Source organism: Rhinolophus sinicus, linkage group LG06 (assembly GCF_036562045.2).
Source record: "Rhinolophus sinicus isolate RSC01 linkage group LG06, ASM3656204v1, whole genome shotgun sequence".
NCBI classification, from domain to species: Eukaryota; Metazoa; Chordata; class Mammalia; order Chiroptera; family Rhinolophidae; genus Rhinolophus; species Rhinolophus sinicus.
The window spans coordinates 20,773,002-20,799,316 of NC_133756.1; the positions used below are offsets into that span (position 1 = coordinate 20,773,002).

The window sequence follows — 26,315 nt, forward strand, 5'->3', positions numbered from 1 at the left end:
AAAAATGATCTCATTTTCAATGTGAAAGTTTTTCATAAGTAGCTTTCTGACTCCTAACGCAGCATGCTTAAAGACCTCCGATTCAAAATTTCTAATTTCTCAAATTCTGAATTAACATTCCTTAGCCAATGATGGAACCACAGAGGATCATTAGTAATCTCAAAAGGAAAAAAGGGCACACAACAAAAAAGTTTTAAAAACTGAAGGATTTTTCCTCCTAGTGCCAACATTATTAAAACCTGGAATTCTATAAACTACATATATTCAAATTTTCTGCATTATAATAAGATGTCTAGACATAATTCACAGTGTTAAAATTATTTCTACTCTCTAGAAACCAAGAGCGTCCTCATTAAAGTGTAAAATGAGTTTTCGCCCACTTGCAGCTCCTTGCTCTCACAGCTGAACTGTCACAGCATGAAAACATTCCCCTACTGGTGAAGCTTTAGATACCTATTTCTCTGGTGAAAGAGAGCAAAAAGAAATGAAAGAGTTATTGACAATTCATACAGTATCCCGTACTCCATTAGAGAATAACTACAAGCAAAGAAAGTATTTTTAACTCTGAAGGGAGATGGGGCAAAATGTTTTGAACAACTGTTGACTTCATTGAGTAGTGCTGAAAATGTCAGAGACTGTGTAGTCTATCAGGTTCATAAGACACTCAAGATTACACAAGAATTGAATTAGAAGAAGTCGATTTCTTTGTCCTGTTTGCTAAGTCAAAGGTTAATGAGAAGTACACTGAGAGAAAATATTGCCTGTGTTATGGCAAACTATTTATCATGCAACATAAAAGCATAAAAGAAAAAGTATTTTAATCTAGTTCTTCATTAACTTCTTTAAAAAATAGCTTTACTGAGGTATAATTTATATGCCATAAAGTTTACTCATTTTAAAGTGTTTAATTCAATGATTTTTAGTAAATTTACAGTTGTGCAACCATTGCCACAATCTAATTTTAGAATGGATCATTCCAAATCCATTTTATTGATCTAAGATAGTTCCAAAAATTCATGGAGACCACTTGAATCTAAAGCTATGATGTATTTCAAAACCACAGAAACTGTACCTGAGCAGGAACGGTGCAAACTAACCTCACTTTTAATGACCTTTATAACCAATACTCTACTCTGGCACTGGAAAGAAAATGTTCAGGTGCTTTCTCTGAAAATTAAACCATTTTAAGTATTAAGTTATGTGGCACACTGTCTTGGAAAGAAATTAATTATATTTTTGTTGGTAACACATTTCAGGCTGTTTACACAGCTGACATTTCTCAGCTGTACGCATTTCATGCCCTAAGCTGTGAGGACAATCTTGTTTTGTAGCAGATGCCTCCAGTTGAGTGATTTAAATAAGTATAAAAACATCATTGCCTGCAACAATACAGATTACAAGCACCAGCTTTATGAGTTTTTATAGTCCTAATGAAAGAAAGGTTTCACGACATTTCTTTGGCTAGGATCTCCTTAGAAGACTACAGTTTATAAGCCATTTTTGCCAAAATTCAAGCACTAGAGCTAGTAGATCTGCTATGGCACCAATTAAAAGCATCCTGGCCCTAAACATCTTTGTTGTATCAAATCATGCAGCACAAGGCAACATCCTGCCAATGTGGCAACATTTGCTCTGGGGAGGTGTGGGCAGGCATCATTTCACAGGTTCTGGGACAAGGTGCAAGTATGAATAATGAGGCAAAAAGAATCAAGCCTCTCAGGGAGATTACCTCTTGTGTTTGCTGTGATTTAGATACAGCACCAGGTAGCATTATAATCTTGGATATGGTGAGTTTTAGCTGCTTCCTATTTTCCTATAGTGATGAAACTGCACTAGAACTCGTGGTAAAAACTTAAATGTTATAACAATCATTAAAACATGGGCTTCATAAAAGACAGTGTCAACTCAATTCAATGATTTAATACCTAAAATGTATAAAGCCCTATGCTAGAGAAGAATTTATCGTTATTTCACTAAATCTGCCTATCACTCTTGAAACCTGCAGCTGATAAGCCTATCTCGGTCTAGTTTCTACAAGTGTGGAGTCCCAAGAGCAGTTGGCTTTTCCAACCCAAATGTGAAGTCTCACATTTGTGGACTTTATTACCTGATGTTCTTGCTCTTAAGCCAGATAACTATTTTTGCTTTAAACTTTTTATTATACAAAATTTTCAAATATATACAAAAGTTGAGAGAATAATATGATAAACCCAATATACACATCACTCAGCTTCAACAATGATTAACAGATGGCCAGCCCCATAGGTTATTTTGAAACAAATCTCAGATACCATTTCACTTACTTAAACCAATCAAATTTTTGCCTGTGATCCTGTTCTGAGTTATGTTAATATTAATTATAAAACTGACTCATTTATTGAGTGACTACTACGCGCCAGGTACTATATACATATTATTGCTAATCCTTATAATAATGCTGCAAATTAGAGAGGTAACTGAAGCTCAGAGAATTTAAGTGACATGCTCAGATCTGATTTTCTCCTATTAATGTTATTATTTCTTGTACTGGGTTATTAGACAGACATTTGTGGTTTATTCATGTCTCCTCAGGAAAGTCTATCATTTATGAAAATACTATCTTATTTTTCTAAAATTAAATGTATCACATTTTCTGTCAAATTTCTCTCCCCTCTTGGGGAAAAGAAAAATAAACTAAAACCAACAACCACATGCTTCCCCCTTAGCCATGACAACCCGCCAATAATTTTAATGATATATTATAATATCACTGTTCAAATCAGTTGTTTAGAAATAAATGTAAGTGGCTGTACATAAACAATTTTTTTCTGGAAGGGCTCACTTTACAGAAAAGTTTTGCTACCTTCTGATTATTTTAAAGTTTCATGATCCACAAAACATTTCCCAAAGGCACAGTGTTTAGACTGTAGAATAATTAGACACGAGTAGCATCTACATACACAAATTGTTTAAAAATGTTTCCGTCTTCCACAAAGAATTTCTTCATATAAAACTGTATGATGGCAGTGCTTAGAGGAGTATTTATTATCCAGATAGAAACGTAATATTTACTAGAAAATACAAAAAGGTATTTCAATTCTTATAATCATTATTTGGGTACTATTACTAGAAGATGTTTACCAAGTCTCAATTTCTCAGCCTTATTAATTTGAAAAGTTAGACTTAACTTCAGAATTCTTGAAACATTTTAAAGTAAAAAATGGGTATCTGTTTAGAACAACTAAGATGACGGGTAAAAGTGGCCAAAATGTAATTGCAGTTAGCCTCCTTAGATGATAAAATTTACTTCCTTGGAAAAGAATAATCACTTAGAAACAGGAAATAGATAAGAAAGGTTGAAAATTTTACCATAGGAAAATCATTATAAGTAGATATAATAACAGATAAAAATGACAGACTAAATCTTTTCTTTCAGTTGTTTACGGTTATGAAAATTATGGGTATATTTAAAAATCAAGTCCTATTAATATTAACTGTAAAAATTAGCTTTTTTAAAGTACTAGTCTACTATGGGAAATGTAGTTTTAAAATGAAATATATAATGATTAGGTTGATTTTGAGATATCTGTCATTCAGGAAAAATATTTTTTGTGTTTGGGACATTTCATTAGCAATGTCTGAATATTCTTTTTATCAAGGGAAAGTTGAAGTCAAATCAAACGGCATTGCTTTAAACTTATACCTGATTTTAATACTGCAGCATTATAAACAGAATGCTGATATACGTGGCTGATGATACCTACTCTGTAAGTGAATTCAAATTCCTACAACTCTTCTTATTTTCACGTTATTTGATTTATAAATTTTTTTCAATGGACCATTCAAAGCATTTGTTTCTGCTTATTATCACAGACAATTGTGATAATTGGCAAAAGAGAGAAGAAGATATAAAACTGATTAGTCAACTGTCACTTACTGAGTCATCTGTGGCAGAAGTTGGCCAGCCCTCCCATAACTGGTGGCGAACGGGGATACTCGTAAGGTCATACACATTTCTTTTTACCTGTAAAAAGATAAAGACAGTGCAATTAAAATAGGTTTCCCTATGACTTAGGATAGTTGCCAATTTATGTGGTGTACACTGTATTTCCTCTGTTTTCTTCTAGATTCAAAACAAGAATTTGAAACCAGGAAAACATAAGTCAGAAAAATTTTAAACTGAAAAAATTCTAAACTAAATTTAAAAGCAGATTCTCAGTGATGGCTAGATGAAATAATAGTTCAAGAAACACGCCCCCCTCTACCGATTATTTTATATATTCCTGGATGGTTTCAATTTTTTTTTTCCAACTAAGAAACTTCAAGTACATAGTATACCTCAAACAGACTATAATTATATATTTTTATAATCTGTACTTTGAAATGATTCAAGACGTACAATTATTCAAACAAAAGATGTATTTCAAGTTTCTATGTGGAAGAGAGAAGAGTGGTCTTTTTTTTGGAGGGGCAGGAGGAAAATCATGAAGTTATTTTTATTGTTTGATGTAAACTTCAAAGATATAAAAACTTACTAATAAAGCAGCACGGGTTATTTCTTTGAAATCATCTCAAATTAGAAACTATTTCAACAGAATATTTATTAACTGAGAGCAATCCGTAATATACTATTTAGGCCCTTCCTGAAAAGAAAAATATAGTAATAATACTTTTTATTTTAAATACTGTTAAAGATGAAAAACTATTTTTCTCAACATGCAATATTATACCATTCACTTAAAAAAAAAAGAGGGGGTAATTTATCAGAATAAAGGATTAGAAGGTTAAACTCTATGTTCTCCAGTAATTAAGAAGTACTATATCTTTCTTCAGTTTTAAATAGGTTATAAAAATTCTATTTTGTTCCATATATAAAAATAAATGATCAGATTGTAAAAGTGGAGAGATTATGCCTTTATTCTTCAGGTTAGTTATGGGATTACACTATTGTAACAAATGAAGCTAGTATTGAATGTTTCATATAGTATGTTCTACATAAAAGACTTGAATATGGAAAACAGGTAGTATTCATTCATGTTTTTAAAATGCAAAAGTCTAAAGTATCATGTTGTCCAATTTCAGCATTTTGTATCGCATTACTGTTTATTATACATAAACACATCTAAGTTACCTTTCCAGTGAAACAGAGATGTATGTTCACTGGGGAAAGGAAAAAACCAAAACACAACACGGAACTCAATCTATTTTTATCTCTAATGTACACCTGTGAAAAAAGACTTAGTAAGTGAGAACTGAGAGGCTTGGGGGCCTGGCTTGATCCTCACTCAATTCAAACAAACAGCTTTTCTTCAGAGGTTCTTAGCGATGGCCAGTCTACCATGCAGCATTTTGTTTATGGTCAGTCACATCAAGTTTGGAAATTTTCGTTAGTCATTATCAACACAACAGTTTTACCAAATGCAAGTGGGCTAACCTCTGACCACTTCCACTAGCTAAGACTATTCTGTCATGCTTAAACATCCGCGCTTTTAAGGAGAAAGGTGTTCCATAAACCCAAAGCATTGTAGTAATAAAAGAAAGGGACAGGACAGAAGAGGGGAATATGAGAAGACTTTAGGCCTCAAGGCCAAAAATATTCCTTTCTTAAAGTTATTTTTCAAATATGTTGTCTAGATACACCAAGCTTCATCAGCTCTTTTTAAAAGAAAAAAAAAAAGCAGGACAAATGTTTGTATCTGTTGGAAAGGCTGCAGCAAGGCTACGCCAGCAGTGGATAGTATACACAAACACTATGAGTTGAGGATACAAACAAATAACTTTGGAGTGGGATTCTTTAAATTCCACTTTAATTCCAAAACTCAACAATATGGTATTATGAAATAAACAGTATTTTTTTTTTTCATTAACTCATCTGTAACTGCACTGAATTGAATAACATTCCTTTGCTATTCTAGGCCTGAAAAGCATGTTCTGGCTATAGTGTTATGTTGGTATAAAGCACAATGCCAGACTGATGTGCTGAACAAAAGTGATCAAAGTTAGAGTAATGTTAGCCACTGCACAAGTATTTGGCTTCATTGTTCTCCCCAGAATGACATCTGTTAAGCAACTTGTCATAGAATAAACTGGTTAATGCAGACACAACTTGGCTGAGAGGGTACAAACTAAAGCATATTAGGCTAATGTTTGATTGTTCCAATGGAAAAGATAAATTCATAGAGATTCTGGGATTAAACGAAAAGAATCTTGTATTAAACCACAATCACTAAGCAATAACTTAAGTGAAGAAAAAAGTCTTTCAAAAATAATTGCATGTTTATTAATGCTGTAACTATAGGCAGATTTTTAACATATGAAAGAAACACAAGTGATAAGGCAGCAAAAGTACAAACTGGGTGGTGGTTTTACTAATGGAGATACAAAAATTCCATTGCCTTTACTGATGGTTTTCTTTAATTACAATTTTAAGTCATAATTCTGCAGGGGAGGAAAAAATATGAAATGTAAGAAATGTACACAAAGCAAAAGTAAAAATTATTCTTTTAAAATATTATTCTAGGAAACCTGAGTGACAAAATACAGCTGTGAATAAAATGGTGCAGATGAATATAAGGGCATCGTGAATCAAATGTGAGGCATGAAAAGAGAGGAATGAAGGAATGGGAGAGAGAGAGAGAGAGAGAGAGAGAGAGAGAGAGAGAGAGAGAGAGGAGGAAGAGAGGAAGGACTATAAAGGGAGAAGAGAGGAGGATGAACAGAGAGGGAGAGGCAGGAGGGAGTGGGGAGGAGGGAAATGGGAGGAGAGATAAAGACTGAGAGATTGACTGATGGATTTAAGAGATTTGAGAGCACTTGAGAGACACAGAAAAGAACACACACAGCCTGGGGTGCTGTAGCTGGTATACCCAACTGCCATTATTGCTCTACTTCTAATGGAATTTCATCTTTAGAGATTTGTGTTAAATTCCAGTTAAGGACAAGTGGCACTTCACAGGGTAACATTTCCTAAGGGCCTTTTTGTCTTACATATTTTCTTTGATCAGCATTGACTGAAGATCATGCTGAACCTTCATAATCTTTTCAATTCTTGTTGTGCATTAAGCTCTAAATCTATGAGATTTCAGGCTGCTAAACTATGCAAATGTTTCAATTAGTTATGAAGAAATTTAATAAGTGCTTTGATTACCAACTGAACATCAAATTATGTTACAAACTATACTGTATTTGGATCAAGTGTTCTAGATAGACAATAGATTGTCCAGTTTGTTTTCTAAATTTTCTAAAAAGAGAATTCCATTTCTTCCCCACTGTTTCAGATAAGACATTTGTTTGTGATTAAGCAAAAATGTAAATCAGATTAACTTGAAATGGTACAGAATACAGCACTTATTTGTTCATTACTTGCTTTTCATTAAATAAACATATATTTATATACTAAAATTAATGTAAAAAAACTAAGCAATGATCTCCACTTCAAACTTCACATTTCCTCATTATGGAAATTTCATTGAGAAAAACAGCACTGGGAAAATGACAATTTTATTATGATCTGCTCAATATGAAATCATATATTCATCTCCCCCAGTTTTCTTTTCAGGGCCATAAATTTTCAAACAATTTTTATTTTTCAGTTAAATTTTATCAGAATTTCTAGAAAATAATTTTTAGCAAGTTACTCTGCTAAATTAAGCTTTGACGCTCAGACAGCCTCACGAGTTGTTTGTAGCTATTCAAATTGAAAAATAAAAACTTGTAGATAACTTTGTCAGCTATAATCAAATCATTCCCTGTGAGCTAAATGTTGATCAAAGTATTGAAACACATTTCAGGGAATTTTAAACGCCATTCAGGTATTATCCAAGTGAAAACAGTTTCCAATAATAGTCACCAAGTTTGAGGTGTTGTGGCACAAAGTGAGGCAGAGAACAAGATTTCTAGTCCGAATTTTGCCCAGTTGTTACTATGGGCAAGTTGGCTGAATCTCTTTGGACCTTAGTTTAGTCAATATTAGAAGAGAATACAACAAAATCACTTCCAATTTTCAAAGCTCTAAAGTCCTATGATTTTGTGAAAATAATGGAGTTAATCCTAGGTACAGGAAAGAAGAGCTACATATATCTAAGATAAGCAAGTAATGAGGGAAAGTTTAAACCATACAGGCTAGAAAATGGAATAAAAATAGTAAAGAATTAATAAATATAACACATCAAAAAGGAAAACTGAAAATAATTTGTTAAGAAATATAGATAAAATAAGGTGATTTTTTTTCTTAGGTGAAGAAAAGGCTTAGTTTTTGCTTTTATTATATGAAGAAGTCTAGATTTTTAAAAAAGTCTGAGTAATATTTTCCCCTTATGAAATCTTATTTGAAAATAAAGCCTGTCACACTGGTTTCCCAAATAACTATTTCATCAACCAAATGTCATCAATGAGGCTATGGTTTGACAGACTACTACTAGCTAACTGGTATAGTTGTAAATTTCAACATCTTTAAAATTTTGAAATCTGGTCCTTGATTCTTCACATATTAAACATTTTAATATAGCAAAAAATAGAAAATGTTTAATTGCCATGGGCTTACAACAGCTATTAATTTGTTAGCACTCTAGTTTCTAGAGTTTCTGAATTAAGAACACTATGTTCTTAATTCTTAGTTGTACAAGTTACAACTCTCACGAAAAAGCACCCCGAAACTAGAGACATCTATCTCATTCTCTTATTAATCTTAGAAGAAAAAGACTTTTGGTTATATTAGAACCTGAACTTAACCCAAATTTTAAATACATCACACTTTGAACCCCGAGTACTTCACACTACCAACTGATGCTCTGGTTAAGAGTTTGCTAAATAATAACTGCACTGAACAAGTAAGTGTGTGCATGTGTGCGTGTGTGTGTGTGTGTGTGTGTGTGTGTGTGTGTGTTTAAATCAAAATAAGGCATACAGACTAGGCATAGTTCCAGTTTCCTAGCAATCATTGGTGCTCTGAAAGGCTTATAGTTAAGAATCCAATCACTTCTGATCCAGACTGGGTTTTGAACACACACTTCGTATCTAAAGACTTTTTCTCTTTTTAACATACTGTATACTCATAGCAGTTGCACACGGATTTGTTTTACTAAGAAGCAAGTTAAAACCCTCCTAAAAATCCTTCCTGAACAAAAACACTTGAAACCGGATGGTGCACAGGGAATGAGAAGGTGGCATCAGTAATCAAATGTTAATTAGCAAGCTTTTTTTTTTCCTTCCCTCAGGGCTGGCCTGTGTTAGAGAATTCAAATCAGAAATCAATGCTCCAAGTGTTTAACTATTACTTCTTCTCATTAACCATTTAAAAGACTTGGCAATTCTCTCCTCATAAAAACAGTAACTTGAGACATTTCTTTTTCTCAAATACAATCTTTCCAGAAAACAATAAAGATGTTGTTCGAAAAAAACTATAAAATTGAAGTTGCTTTCAATCAGGCTTAGAACTGACTGTATTCTTTCTGCTCTTTAAAAACATCTTTTGGATCTAGCTGAATTCTTCATTCCAACAGCTGCAACTAAGTTTTGCTTTGCATACTATAGTTAAAAAACTTATTACACCTTTTGTCTGTAAAGAAATTTGACAATTAGTATCTTAACAGATTACTTAAGAATGATGACAATAAAGCTAATCAAATATGGAAACTAATTTGAATGCATAAGCTGGAAACAGATTTTAGCCATCCTGAAAAACTACCAAAGGATAACATTTAACACTTTCATTAGAAATACGGTTATAGTCATAATTTCCTATCCCAGAAGTTTGGTGTGGGTGAAAATTATATAAAAATTGCAACGTTAGATCATATTTAAAGTGACTGAATGATCATAAATTTATTAAAAATGAATTCCTATCTTTAGTTAAAGGTTAAGCCTGGATTTTAAAAAAGAATTCCTCAAGTGCTAAGAAAATGTTTATAGACGAGTAAGGCTGAGTATGTTTCACACATAGAAAAGATGCTAAATTTTAGGAGCTTCTGGAAAAAAAGTTTAGAGAAATTGTGAAGTTGGCAGAAGTTGAAATATGGAACAATTTTTCTACAACAGCAGCTTTCAAAGTGCAGAAAAGCAGTATTAGTATAACCAGGAAACCACTACATATGTAAATTTGGGGGATCCACTCCAGACCTGTGTATTGGAAACTAGGGCCCAGCAATCTGTATTTTAACAAGCCCTCTAGGTAATTCTTACCAAGCCAAAGTTTAAGAAGCACTGTTTTAGGATGTGTGAATTATAGGCTCTCCCAGATGGCTATGCCTCTCTAGTTGACTGATTCTAAAGTTCTCTGAACTCTTGCCTTAGGTGGCCAGTCCTTTTTGAGAATGAATATGATTAATAATGATTTGTTACAAAAATTCTAAAAATGCTATAATTTTGTTTGGATAAGGTGATCATTTTTAGTCTAAGAAACTAATGAGAGAAGGCACTACCTCTTTACTATAGACTACATAGCACTAAAATGATGGATAATAATTGATACATAATAATCTTCATCACTGAAAATCTGTGTTAATCTTCAGTTTTTCTGCCTTAAGCTTAAGTGTGATTACTTTCTGGCTATAATATATATTTGAATATTGCAGTAAAACTAGTAAAACTGCAAATCCACAATAAACGATCTATTATCTATTGGTCACACTAAGTAAACTTGGAAGATACTTATACACATCAGCTCAATTGAAGAAATGCTCCTAAACACCAGAGAACTATGTTCAAGCAAATTAGAGACTAAGCAGTTGTTGTCTCTCTCACAGACCAGCTGAAACAAGAACCAAAGGAAAAACAGTGAGAGGTTAACCACCTGTCAGTCAAGACCTTGCCCTAGAGGGCAATATTTCCTCTCTATGGAAACAGTGAGAGAGCAAAGTTTTCCCAACTATTTAATGGCCTAATAGATACAAATGTTTTTTACTGCCTGCAATGAATATCACTCACTCAATAAATGCTCTTAAAATTTCCTTTTAAAATCAAGTAAATTAATCAACTTATAATTCCTTTACCAAAGGAAAACACCAATTAAGTCAAAAGTCAATCCTAGAAATAACCAGAACAATTATAAGAACACTTTAGGAGTTTTACTTTAACCTAAAACCCTTTTATAAAGTTCAATTTTATGTACTACTTCAAAAATCGGTCATAAACCGAGAAATATTTGTATGCCAAAAATGTTTTGATTTTTAAGTCTGAATTTTAGTAGACAAACAATTTGATATATTATCAGAACAGTGCACAAGTTAATTTTAAAGACATAAAATCATACCTGTAAACCCAATATTTAGTTAGCTACAAGGATATTCATTGCAGTCTTGTTTATCATCACATACACACAAAATTGGCACAATCTTAACATTCAATAATAGGACAGTTAAATACATAAATGAAATACCATGCAGCCATTAATATGATGATGTAAAACCAGGATCAGCAAAGTACAGCCAAATCCAGTCTGCTGTCTGCTTTTGTAAATAAAGTTGTACTGAAACACCACCCCTTCTGTTTGTTTATATACTATGTATGGCTGCTTTTGCACTACCGCGATAGAATAGTTGATGCAATAGAAACTGCATGGCCTGCAAAGCCTAAAATATTTATTATCTAGCCTTTACAGAAAGTTTCCAACCCCAATTTAGAAGAATAATTAGTAACATTAAAAGTTGTTACATATTAAAAGAAAACTAGGTTACAAAATGATGTGCCTTTCTGCTTGTTATATGTATACATATACATACATGTATGTATGTATACTATATGTATGAATAGAGAAAAGATATATAATAAATGTTAAAATTTGTTCCCTCTGTATCATGGTATTATGACTCATTTTTATTTTCTGTATATCTATCTTTTCTAAGTTTCTACTACTTCTGTAATAAGTTGTTTTTTTTAATTTTTGTTTTCATTCAAAGTAAAAACATGAACTTGGGGTCAGAACCTGGCTTTCATTTCTGCTGTGCCACTAATTATCTAAGTGACCCTGAGCAAAGGAAATGGGAAAGTAAGAGAAAGGCTTCTGAACATTTACTGAGCAACTTCTATAAGCCAAGAACTAGGTTTTGTGTTAACATATCCTTATAATACCTTTTACAGGTATTATTACCTTCATTTTACAAATGATGAAACTGAGGCTCAGAGACAATACATAATTTGCCTAAAGTTACTCCAGTTAGTAAATGGTGAGATTAGGATTTAATTTATTAGTTCTGTGAGTCTAGATTCTTTCATGACTATGACATATCTTCTCTTGGACTGAATGTCTTCTGTAAAGGTTTGTAGGAAATTATCTTTAAAATTCTTTGCCACTTGACACTTTTATAATTGTAATGTGTAAGAATTTTCTATGAGGCCATTTACACTTAGAATGGTGGGCATTAAGTGGTAACAAGTAAGAGTGACCAACTATGAGCAAAACCTCTGTCATGAGATCAAGTGAGCTTTTTCACACCTGTTGTACTGCAACAGGCAGTGAAAAGCAGTTACAGCCTGTCAATTTTGTACTTTTAAGTGCTAAAGAGGAAGGACAACTGCCAGATCAAATAGCAACTTGTTATTGTTTCAATGCTTGAATGCTGCCTTCACAGTAAGAGGGCAGCTCTTGGTGTCACACACAGCTGGGAAAGAAATAGCACAATAAAAAAAAATTTAAAGGAAAATACATCAAGGTAAAAGGAGAAGCACAATCAGAACAGTAAATAAACTTTATCATGTAAGGGTTAGCTAAGGCTCTTCCTCTTACAAACTTTGGCCCAATGCCTGCTGAGTTTCCCCTCCTTACTAATGTAAGCGTTTTGTCTGGAATAAAAGGGTATGAAGACATTCACATTCTGGGCCTGCTCCTGCTACATTGCCAATACATGGTAAACCAGTTATGCTCTATCTTGTTATTCCAGTTTTCCCTCTCTCAACAGTTGAGCCCTCTTGCCAACCCTTAGTCTATGCTTTTGATTTGTGTAAGTGAAATTCTGAATATTTGTTTTATTTGCAACCTCTGTAAGTTCTAAAATTGCATCTATAAGGAAGATGTGGAGCAATGCCATACTCTGCCAATTTGTTTTTTACAGAATGACATTTTCTTTTAAATTTTACACACACACACACACACACACACACACGTATGCACGCACTTGCACACGGACAAATTAAACTACTTGCCCAAATGTCATTTAGTTAATTAATGCCTAAGTCAGGATGATAATGCAGATTTAAAAAAGCCTTAATCCATTTCTTCTTTCTTCTTAAAAAAATGTTTTTTTTCTTAAAGACCATCGCTTCTATAGCAAACTTCAAATTTTTTTAAATGCTGACAATCTTAGTGTTTCTGGCAAAGACCCATCTTTCCATTCTGATGAAGACTGTATCCTCTCCCCCCCTGGTAGCACACACTGATGCTCACACACGATGTTCCTGTTTGCTTTGCTGTTTGCTGTTGCCCATCCAGGCCTTTGCCTTTTCTCTAAGATGCTGAAAACAGCGGTGGGAACCACTAATAGTGGAACCCCAGTTCTATAATCAAATCTCTCATAATTTTACATTTTTTATTACCAAACAAAAAAAAATGCAAAAAACAAAGACAACAAAGGGACCCAGTGTTGGGGTCTGCCATGAATACTAAAGTGGCCTGGGGGGTGTGGCTCATCAAGTGAAAATAAACCATTCAAGTCATCCACAGCAAGGAGAAAGTTTGGGAACAACTAGGCCAGTGTTTGCATCTGGGGCCCCGGAGTCAGGAGAGTTATGTTTCTCTTCACTCTATTTAACCAAGACACCAGAGACAACCTACTTAACCTCTCCTTTTGGAAATATTAAGTAATCTCCTCCAAAGAACAGCCCGGAAAGACATATAAAAGTGTGTCTGGTCAGGTTTTCTGATTCAAACTTGCTACTTTCCAAAATCGGCTTTCAGCATTCCTCTTTCTGAGATATATGTGGGTGGGAGGGCAGGGAGGATATCTTAAGGAAAGTAGCTGCCTTGGCCAAGAGCACAGCTCTAATAAGAGGATAGATACCAATATTACATTCTGGTTAATTTTAGGTGGAGGAAGTAGAGTTGGAAGCTGATGGCAAATGACAATTTAATTAAAGCTTATCAAAGTGAATTGACACTGTGAACTAAAGTCTGATATTGCACACCAAACCCTGAGGACTGAAGCTGCCAATACTCAGAAGCTCCATATAAGGGGCTTTTAATCACGGCAGTTAAAATCCCAACCCAAGAACCTCACTGTTAAGGCTGGCTCTGAGATGTAAATATAGATATCTTATAAAGAAAATAATAGGAATACCTTAGCATTCTCACTTAATGTATTATTAAGATCAGATATATGTTGTAATCACATAATTCATTAAATAAGCAAGCATTCTAAAAAAGCTGCCTGCAATCTCCTGTTAAAAAAAATTACTCCTACTTATTCATTAACAAAGCTATTCCTTAGCTCATCCCTGCCATAACCTATTCTATTCAAAACCATATGGGAAAGGACATTAAAAAACCGCCACAAACCATGGACTTCTGGTATTAGTGCTACACACTGCATACCCCTATTCATTATTCCACCTCCCTTGTTTAATCTATCATTAAGATTCAGTGACCCTACACTAAATTTAAAGCAGATCCTTCCTTCCTCCCATGCCTAAATTCACATACTTTTCTAGTTGGGGATGCCCTCAAGTATTAACAACTCTACGGGGTTTCTCTAATCTCAGCTCTGAACTATGTCATGCTATAGAACCAAGAAATTGCTGTTTTACATCTCTAACTATGGAGGCTTCCATAAAAAAGGACCATATAATTTACTTAATAAGATAAAGGGAGAAAAATCACCATTTAATAAGTATTTTTTTTTCATTATATATGGTAAGAGGCACATGGAGACAATCTCATATGCTGTGTTGTCTTAAAGGTGAATAATACCTAAAGGGAGTGCTTCAACTGTATTCACCACAGAATTTAGAGTTTTAAATAACGGTGAAAATGTCAGTTGTTGACTATCTTAATAAATTGAAAAACAAAGGAAAAAAAGAACATGTTGATTTTAATACATAGTTGATAAAACATCCATTTTGGAGAAAAAGAAGTTAGCAAGGTCGTATTTCTAGGATATATGAAACTTCATTTTCAAATTACAAAAAATCTAATGTACCATGTGGCAAAATAAAGTGTGTGGCTTTGTGTACATGATGTTCTATGGACACTAACAGAACGCGCAATGATGACAGGAAGGTTCTGTACCCGTCTGTTCAACAGGGTGGCTACTCGCCACATGCAGCTACTGAGCCCTTAAAATTAAGGAACTTAATTTTTAACTTTATTTAATTTTAACTAATTTTAATTAAAATTGCCACATAGGGCTAGTAGCTACCCTATTGGACAGTGTATTAAGATTACTTAAGGAAGTAGAGAATATAGAGCAACATAAAAAGAAACCATTGATAAAACTACATACTTACATGCATTATCTCACTTTTATTTCTTTATAGTCCTTGAGACATAAAGGCAGAAATATTGTGCCAAATTAATTTTTCACACTTCTACTTTCCATTGCTTTTAATGTTATTTTCAAGTTGCCTGATAAGTAGAAATTAGAACTGTATGTTTTAGTATCCCAAAGTTGAAAGAATAGTCATAGAATACACATAAATGATACCTTCCTGGAGGAAAGAAAAGCAGATCAATAATGGGCTATATTATTAAATATTCAAGATAGTCAAATATTCTTTAGTTAAAAATGGAACTCTGTCTAACATAGCTGCCACATTATGTGGATCTAATTATGCATCAATTCATTCATTTATTCACAAAATGGTTCCCTGGAAATGATTACAGTGATATAGATGCTACTACAATTAATCATGTTACCTGTATATCTGGCAGGTCTATCAGTACTATCTGCAGTTTCAGGCATCCACTGGGGGTCTTGGAATGCGTCCCCCACAGATAAGGGGGGGGACTACTGTAGTAACTAAAAGAGATAAAGTCTCTGTCTTCATGGAGCTTATATTCATTCTATAGTATGTATGGTGGGGAGTATAAGGTAGGGGGAAAGAGACAGAAAAGAAACCAGTGAACATGTAAATGAGATAATTTCAGAATTACTAAGTTCTATGAAGACTTACATTAGCATCCTACCAGTCCGTCTCAATTTCAGGTGGGTTGAATCCTTAATGAGAAGGACTGAAATCCTTAATGGGATTTCCCAGAAAGAATATTCCAGACAGAGAAAACATGAAATGCCAAGATGCTTTACATACATGTATATACTTGCTGAGTCTTACTGTGAAGTTCAACGCAGCTTTTAATCTTTGTTTACAGAAAAGGCAACTGAGGGTCCAAACCCTCCATGTAAGTAGCAGAAGCAGGATTCAAAAGGAAATCTGTGGGGCTCTGAGGCACTTTCTGTCTTTTACTATATACCATGAGGCTTCCACAAAAACTAAAACTAAAAAAGTTTGTTCTTTTTCATTACCCCCACCCCATTCCTTGCCAAAAAATGTTACCCACACTGTTTGCTTACTTAGCTAACGAAGCTTCCTTCACAGATTTGGGACATGTATTAGTTCAACTAGACTAAATAATCCTAAATCCCAAATTACTGTCAAGTACAAATTAATAAAGTTTATACTAATAGCTAACTCAAAGGGATATTTCAGAGATTTTGATCAAAGAGACCCCGTCTTCAAACACAGTTGGGTGTTGTTTGTATGTTTTTGCTCAAGTGAATAGGTATTGTCATGGATTCCAAAATGAATGGCAAATGCATTTGATCACATTTTTGTCATGTTTCACTGCATTATGCCAGAAATGAATAAATTTAAAGGTGACTATTCTTAAAAATTGTGACAGCTTGGCAATCACATCCAATGAAAGCCAGTTATTTCAGAGCATCATTCTCTGGCATCCCAACATTACCTCTCCTTGTTCATGCTATATATTGAAAAAGATGATGGGAATAGCTGTTGCTAATGCAGAACTAGACATGTATCACCTGTACATTTTAAAGTAAATATGGTAAGCTGTGGAGACAGAGTCCCAGAGAGCAGTTTCCACTGAAATTAACTGCCGTGGCTGTGCTGGTTAGTCAGTCGGTTGGTTGGTAGGCAGAGAAGCGGACAGCAGGTTGCAGGTCGTGTGGCTCGAGCCTCCAGTGAGACTATAATGGAATGACTCTCCTACCCATGGCTCCGTGGGTGTTCCTTTTTGGCCTAGCCACATCCTGCGTTCCCATGGGAGGAACGGGACCAGAGACCCTGCAGGCTGCCCCACGTGCCATAAGCCTTCTGCACTTGTATATGTTTATGGCTCTTTCATTCACCCATTCAGCAGACATTTGTTGAGGACTTCCTAAGTTCCAGACTCTCTGATAGTCACTTAGATCAGCTTTCTCAAATCCTGTCTAGAGTAGCCAGATTGGTAAATATAAACGAGTGAATGTGAGGAGTAAATGGCATGCAGCCTTACTTAGTTCTCAGGAAACAATATTGGGGTGTAGGGGACTGCTACAAACCACAGAGCATGCCTCATCCAAGGAGGCAGCTATTACTCCAGAGCTGCTATGGAAAATCTGGGGTTCGGTGTTCCCAGAATTTTCTGGTTTGACAGAAGCCAGAACCAGGATTCCTGTTTTGCTATTTATTTATTTATTTATTTATTTATTTATTTATTTATTTATTTAAAATTGCTTTTTTTGGGGGGCGGGGGGGGTAAGGGGAACAGGACTTTATTGGGGAACAGTGTGTACTTCCAGGACTTTTCCAAGTCAAGTTGTTGTCCCTTCAATCTTAGTTGTGGAGGGCGCAGCTCTGCTCCAGGTCCCGTTGCCATTGTTAGTTGCAGGGGGCTGTTAGTTGCAGGGGGCTGTTAGTTGCAGGGGGCGCAGCCCACCATCCCTTGCGGGAGTCAAACCGGCAACCTTATGGTTGAGAGGATGCGCTCTAACATACTGAGCCATCTGTTCACCCGGGAGCTCAGCGGCAGCTCATTGACTTCATTCTAGTTGCGGAGGGCGCAGCTCACTGGCCTATGTGGGAATCGAACTGGCAGCCCCGTTGCCCAGAGCTCGCGCTCTAACCAACTGAGCCACCTGTTCGCCCCATTTTGTTTTTTAAATGGTAAGCCTTCTAACTTTTAAATGTTGGCAACCGTTCAAATTTAAAACACTCTGGGACCAAAACTGGTAGCCAAACAAAACAGTCCTGCAGTTACCAGTTTGCAACTTCGGCAGCGGAAATACAAAGATAGATAGAGACACAATATCCTTGCCTTCAGGGAAGCCACAGCCCTGTGAGTGTCCCATCCAGAAAGAAATATTCATGATGCACTGTGATAATTATTGTGATCAAGATATTGATAAAGTTTTAGGAGGGCACTGAGAAGAGACAATTATAATAGCTGTAACTACCATTTATTGAGTGCCAGGGCACTGATCTATGTACATTGCATGTTACTACATTTCGTGCTCATATCAACCCCTTGGGTGCAGAAACGGCTTTATCATGTGGTAGAGCTGGATTTGAACCCATTCTTTTCAAATTCAAAAAGTTGTACATATTTAATGTATACAACTTGATGATTTGCAGATAAACATACATCTGTGAAACCATGCACACATAAACATCCATCACCTCCGGTCCTCTTTATTTATCATTATCATTTTGTGATAAGAACATTTAACATAAGATCTACCCTCTTAGCAAAATTTAAAGTATACAGTACAGTATTGTTAACTATAGACATCATACTTTACAATAGGCCTTATTCATCTTGTACAACCAAAACTTAAACACTTAGGCTAATACCTTCCCATTTCCTCCTTCCTGCAACATCTGACAACCACCATTCTACTTTCTGCTTCTATGAATTTGACTATTTTAGATTCCTCACATAAGTGGTTATCATGTAGTATTTGTCCTTCTGTATCTGTCTATTTCATTTATGTTTTCCAGGTTGATCTACGTTGTTGTAAATGGCAGGATTTCCTTCCTTTTCAAGGCTGAATAATATTACACTGTATGTGTAAATCACATTTTCTTTATCTACTCTTCTGTAGATGAGGCAGCTGAGGCACAGAGAGGATATATAACTTAACAAAGATCACGTAAGTTCTAGAAGCAGCATTCTGACCCAAGCAGTCTGGTTCAAGAGTCCATACTTTAAACTATTGTGCTATTCTGACTCTTTACGTTGTATTCCAATTGTGGCATATATGAAAAGGGCAATAAATTACACATTACAACATGGTACACATTACAACTTGGTCTATAGTAAAATTAACAATGTGAACTAAGTGTTCAGTGTTGTTATAATTCAAACATTACTATATGCACATCAACCAATCACTTTATAATTCAATAAACAAAGTAAATTGGGTTTGAAACTATAATATTAAGATAAACCAATACACAAAGAAAAATGCTTCATTTCATCAGGAAATACAAATTAAAACAAAATAACATCCACACCTTTCAATGGGAAACAAGTAAAAATATTGGCACAATCCATTTTTGGTAAAAATACAATGTAACATGCATGTTCACACACTCTTGGTGGGTGAAGAAGTAGGTAAAGCTTTTTGAGGGGGGCAATTTACCAGTAATTATCAAAATAAAATGAATACAACCTTCAATCCAGCCATTCCATTTCTAAGTAGCTATCCTAGAGAAACCCACACAACTCACAAAGGAGGACTGCCATGTATTATCTTTCAGACTTCTGAGTTCCTGAGTCATTTGCCAAAATGTTATTCATGTACTTTTTGAGTAATTAAAAAAATACGAACATTCTGATCGAAAAATTATTATATTTTTCAATGTCAACCTATATGTATGGGATGATTTCTTCATTTCATTTCATATTACTAAGTTTAGAAAAGTATGAATTGTGAAGTAAATCTAGGCTACATATGTAAACTACAAAAGGAAAGTAATTTGCATATTTTGTATAACATAAGACTATTTGATACAGCCACTACCCATTGAAAATTAACACTTGATGTCAGGCCCTACACCTGCTCCATTCAGCTTTAACCAATCCCCTACCATACCCTTTAAGATATCCCATAACACAAAATCTAAAAACTGCATTAGTCATTTGCCCCAATCTCTCGTAAGTCCAAATAGTATTAGCCTCATAGACAAGTGTACAGGGACTGAGTAACCAGGCAACTGTACACTATTGAAACCACGATGTCATTTTTATTTAACTCATGGGTCAATGTAAAGCATATATCTAAGGGCAAGTTCATTAGTGTTTGACCAGGGTACTACAGGGAATCCTTTTTTTTCCCTCTGGCCTACACATTTCACAAAACTCATCATTTTTATGAGTAAAGCACAAGGAAAAAGGCAAGAAATGGACAATTTGGTAGAAGAAAATTAGTTGCTTTTTTAAAAGTACTTTTCCTATGCCAGATTCTTTATCTACCAAATATTATAATCAAAACACAGTACATTGTTTTGTAACTGCTATATGTTGCATCAAAATTACTGTGGGAAAGTAAGCCAGTTCCAATTTTTTAAAGGGTGTAGTTATTAGGCTTTGAATATAAACTTCATTTCTTCGACTATTAAATGCCATATGCTTTATAGATGCTAACGCATCCCTCAGTATCCCTATTAAATAGATGGCATTATTCCCACTTTACAAATGAGAAAAATGACACCTAAGGACTTGTCAAACCAATGTATCTGCTTCTCCACGAAGACATTTAACAATGAAAAGGTAACACAACACAAACTAAATTATCCTCACATCCAGTCCATCATATTTCAATAAATGGCACTACCATCCACTTAGTTACTTAAGTCAAAATTTAGAAATCACCTTTCATTTTCCCCTTAATCTCCCCATCCATTCCTTTTAATTCATAACCCAAACAGGACTACCATCATCCCTCGGCTAGACTATGACAATAACCATCTCACCAGTCTAGGTGCTTTCACTTTTGCCTTCTGCAATCCATTCTACACACAGCAGCAAAAATAGTATTTTAAAAAACATAAACTAGGGGGTGGCCGGTTAACTCAGTTGGTTAGAGTATGGTGCTAATAACACCAAGGTTGCCGGTTCGATACCCACATGGGGCACTGTGAGTTGTGCCCTCCTTAAAACACACACACACACACACACACACACACACACACACACCATCAACTAGATCATGTAATTTCTCTATTCAAACCTTTAAAAGCATTCTATTGCACTTAAAATGATTTAGCCCCCCACTTCACCAAATTAATAACTTATTATACTCTCACCAACCAGGTTATTTGTTTAAAGATGAATATGTAACCCAAGCTGAGCCAGTTAAATCAGCAGCAAGAATTCTGCTGTAACTATGAGGCAAATTTCACTAAAGTTACCAAACTGGCAGAATAAACTCAGAGCTTTATTTAGTAGCCACTGTATCAATACCACTTGGGAAGATACTGACTGAGAATAAAGGTAGCTCAGAAGAAAGTAGAAGCAAGAGATGGACACAGACAGCAGTCTATGCTGCTTTGTACTAGACTCACTTGCATTTATTTATTATTCTAACATTAAAAATTTACTATATGTCAAGCACTGTGCTGGGTAGAGCATGATAGGACTTGAAGATAAATCTTTTTTTACTCGGTAGATCAGAAACATGATGTTTCCTTAAAATGCAGCTACTGTGTTTCCCTGAAAATAAGACCTAGCCGGACAATCAGCTCTAATACATCTTTTGGAGAAAAAATTAATATAAGACCTGGTATTATATATTATATTATTATATTATATTAATTATATTATATTATATTATATTATATTATATTATATATGTTATGTTATATTATGTTATGTTATGTTGTGTTATATTATGTTATATTACCAGGGATGGTGGCAGAGAAGGTCTCTCTAAACCAACATTTAAGCTGTGTCCTGAAGAATGAGGAGCCAATTATGCAAAGAATATTCCAGATAGAAGGGTAAGAGGTAGGCAACAGCATAATGCATTTAAGTAAAGGAGGCAATGTAATAATTCTCAGTAAATTCTATTTTATTTCTATCAGTTGTATTTGAGTTTAGTATTGCTGAAAATACATTTTTACTGATCAATAAAATCATAATATTATGCAGTTAAAATGTAAAGCAAATAGTAGATAAATATAAAACAAAAATATTGGTAATTGTTATATATTTATACATGTATATACATACATATATGTGATATTTTAAATGTAAATACTAAAAAATAGCTTTTGTACATGCATTTAGGTAGGGTCTAAACCATACATTTAATACTTCTAATAACAGTTAATACATCTAATAACACCACCACACAGACTGGCACTACATTCCACTTCTGGTAAATGACCTAAACAGGAATAAGTTCTAGAGCCTGCAAATTATAGCTTTATTTCAAAATAAGTAACATGTTGGCTTGAGATAAAATCTAGCTAAAAAAGGAAAATCAATTTCACTCTGATATATCTAGTACGCATAATAGGTTCTCAAGAAATCACTTTTATTTCATATGGAATTAATTATACAGAATCAGGGGAATCTTAAAAGATTAAAATAGTATTTTCCAAGTTGAATAAATGTTAACGTTCTAACAGTCTGTAACAGACTGATAACAGGAATATCTAATTAATGTTTTGTAAAACTAGTGTTTGAGTATTATTGATGATTAGCTTTATCACTAAATATTAATCATGATCTTTTTAGTTTGTTTCCTGCTATACATCTAGATAAGATGCATTTTACAGAAAGGATTTTCAAACAAGTTATAATGTTCTGTCAAATTATTTACGAAACACTTTAAAAATCTGTCACAGATTCTAAGAACTTTAGAGCCAAAACTGACCTATGGTCAAAACAACTACTCAATGCAGTAGTTGCCATAAAAAAAATCTCTCACAAGTGATCAGGATTTTGAGAGAATTTCTATCCCTTTCCAAGATGCTCAGACCAACTTAAAGTACTTCTGATTTTCCCATTCTTATAGTTGGAATACTTAAGCACAGAACTTATGTGAACCAATTATACACTGAGTCTATAAACAGCTATTTTGGGGGGCGGCTGGATAGCTCAGCTGGTTAGAGTGCGGTGCTCTTAATAACAAGGTTGTCGGTTCGATCCCCACATGGGCCTCTGTGAGCTGCGCCCTCCACAACTAGATTGAAACAACTACTTGACGTGGAGCTGATGGGTCCTGGAAAAACACATTTAAATAAATAAAAAGTTTTTTTAAAAAAAGCTATTCTGTATGGTAACGGTAACCTGAACAATTGCTTCTACAGATATAAACTAACCATGTCCTACAGATCATAGATACTACATTCAGAATTCAAATTATTTTTATAAATGATTTAAATAAGAAAACTTTCTTACTTAGTTGCATGCGTTTTTTTCTACCAAAATTTGTGGTGACCTTGACTTTGTTTGAAAAACAAAAAGTAGTTAAGTGTTTGGATTTATTGTAACTTTCAAATGCTTATTAGTTTCTGGAAATGATTCAATACTATTCTTCTATGCACACAGTTGAAAACAAATACTGGCACACTATAAATTTTTAACCCAAACAGGAATCTCCCATTTTTCAGAATAGCTTCTGTCTCTTAACTTTTCCATAGAATAGGCAAAGTTGTATTAAAATGTTATCACTTCATTATTATTGTTCTTGAATCAAACATCTTCAGTATCCGTGGTATATTAATTCCATTCAGCACAGAATTTCAATGTGCAACTGAGTAGCTGATGCTGAGATGTACCTCTAGAGATGGAGTGCACTTGCACCTAATTAGAACTGTTTGAAATTTTTCACACTTTCAGTAAAACCAACAAATGTGCATATTGTCTAATGTCATTTCCTGTCTGTCTTGATTTTACCAATAAAATATTTAACCTATATGAAGGTGAGAGCAGAACTCAAGAAAACAAAACAAAACAAAATTACATTAGTTAGTGATTAGCCTACTTACCTCCTTGGTTACAAAAGTGAATCTGACACATATTTAATACATACTGGTACATCTCAGCGTTTTTGAAGGAATTTAAGGTACTATATGTCATGTAAATATGGTGTATCAAATATAAAATAATTTACTCAAAACTCCAGAGAGTAAATTGCTATTTCTATTCTTTCAATATTTAGTGTTGAGATCTGAACATAGTATTTATCTTCTTCAAATTTAAAAGGCATTAAAATGATTTCAAGTTCAGATGGCAATAGATGGCACATGGAATGGTCAGAAAACAGCATTATTTTTTTAAACTTATATGCATCATAATTATGGAGGATGCTTTAGAAGAAAATTTAAAAATCCCAATGACTGTTAACATTTAAATTTCATTTTAAATAAATTTTACTTTGGATAAAATGGACATGGACACTATTAGAAAAAACAGTACAAGTGTTTTTAATGCAGTAATTTTTAAAGGAATATTTTAAGGTCCTAAGGCATTATATTTTCATTTGTTGGCACTTATACCATCTACAAATAGAATTAATCAGCTAGTTACCTCTTATAATGTGAAAGGAAATCTTTCAGCTAATTTGAGATGGTTCACACTATTGGCTTCCAACTTGGAAACTGAAAGGTGAGTCAGTCAGTGAAGCAATGGATGCCAAAAACTTAGTAGGCAGCAAAATTATAGCAGGAGTAGCTTAACAAGGTGATAATGGACAGAAATGCCATCCTTACTGTGCTATTGAAACATGTGTATTTAACGGCCTTGATTTCCAATAGACACTTTTTTGGGTTCAAACGTTGAAGAAGAAAGAAAAATGCAGTCCATGACAATGGGCCATTTCAGAACTTGTTCTTAAAAAATATACTAGATTCTGAAATTCAGTCTCTACCAGCAGGAGTCAGGCAGTAGAGGAATAAGGCAGCTGATACATTCAATCACTTATTTATTCATTAATTCAGCAAAGAGTGTTCCTATCACAGGCTAGGCTTTGAAACAGAAATGAATCTGAAGGAGTTCACGATCAACTGGGGTTAGAAACACAGAACCAGTGGTGAGCTGATAAATCGGCTCTTGCAAAACAAAAAGCTGTGATTTGAAGTTTGCCGATCTCCATGGTATAAATACTCTCACGTTGGCTAATTTTAAGCTGTATCAACAGGTTTATCAGGTTCACAAAATTCCTGAATATCTAATAATCAGCTTTCTTGCACTGACAGGAATTATCTCCAGCACTATACAACTAAGAGTTTCAACTGAATTTTTGCAAGTTAACACCAACATGTGCTATAATAAATATATATCTAAGTGCTACGGTTAGAATGGTTTAATGGAACTCAAGTTCAACAAATGTGTTTTCTTCTACTATTGTTCAAGTATTGTTTGGTTCAGTAGAGAATATAAGGATCAGGAAGACAGAGTCCCCCTTTCCTCAAAGGGTACACAGGCTGAATAATAGGCTAAGACAATTGTGAGTGTACGAGGCACAATATCACTCCGTGGCATATGAAGGCAAAACCAAGAGGTAAAAAGTGGCTACATTATAATAGAATAGGATTATAGAAGATTTCCTGAAGGATGTATCAGCAGAGTGTGGTCTTCCTGAAATACGCATATAGGGATCTTTGAATAGTGTGACGAAAAGAGATCAAACAGAAGGGGAAGACTTAAAGGAACCTTTTTAAAAGTAGTGATGCATGTTCAGAGACAAGTAAGTAATATCATTTAGTAAAATCTGAAGTATATGGAAATTAGTAAGAACAACTCCTACAAAAAGTATTTTAAAGTTAATGAAGTTGTATTTGCCCATAGTCTCACTTTCATTGTCACAGTTGAATACCTGTCAGGCAAGTAATATTACCACTATGCTAATTTTACAGATGAGGAAAGTCTACATAGTGAGTCCAAAGGAGGGTGAGGTGGACTACTGTTCAGTATAAACCACGTTAATTAATTAAAGATTTCAGAAATGGAATCACTGAAGGCACTATAAATCATACAATGGGAAAAAGCAATGACTTTCCTGGGGATCCTTAGATACCACAGTAGACAGCAGGAGAGTGACCATCAAGTCCTACATTCACATCCTCATCAAGACCATTTTGTTGCACAGCTTCTGGAGGTGCCATTTTCAACCTGCTTAGCCATATGTAGCAGGCCTGACACGAGTAGATGCTATAAGAATCAATGAACTAAGGCGAGGGGAAGGAAGTTGAAAAGTATAAAACACTAACCCAAAGTGAAGCTTCCTCCTTCTTTTCCTCCACCCGCTTTCCCACCCCCTCCACCTCAATGAAATTGTTATTAACAACTTTAACGTCAACAACCAGAATACCACTGACTAGAAGACTCTCCACCGACATTCATTCAAATTACTGTGAAATAAAAACCATTCCCCTTTTTAATGGATCGCTACTAAATT

At 34.4% G+C, this 26,315-nt stretch overlaps 1 protein-coding gene across 2 annotated transcripts in view; it reads right to left on the reverse strand.

Moving 5' to 3' along the window:
* FAF1 (Fas associated factor 1) overlaps positions 1-26,315 on the reverse strand; it is a 391,473-nt gene that overhangs the window by 175,605 nt on the left and 189,553 nt on the right. For both annotated transcript variants that reach the window (XM_074334706.1, XM_074334705.1), the window contains one exon: positions 3,917-4,003. In XM_074334706.1, coding sequence (XP_074190807.1) covers positions 3,917-4,003 — 87 coding nt within the window. The remainder of the gene's footprint in view (positions 1-3,916; positions 4,004-26,315) is intronic.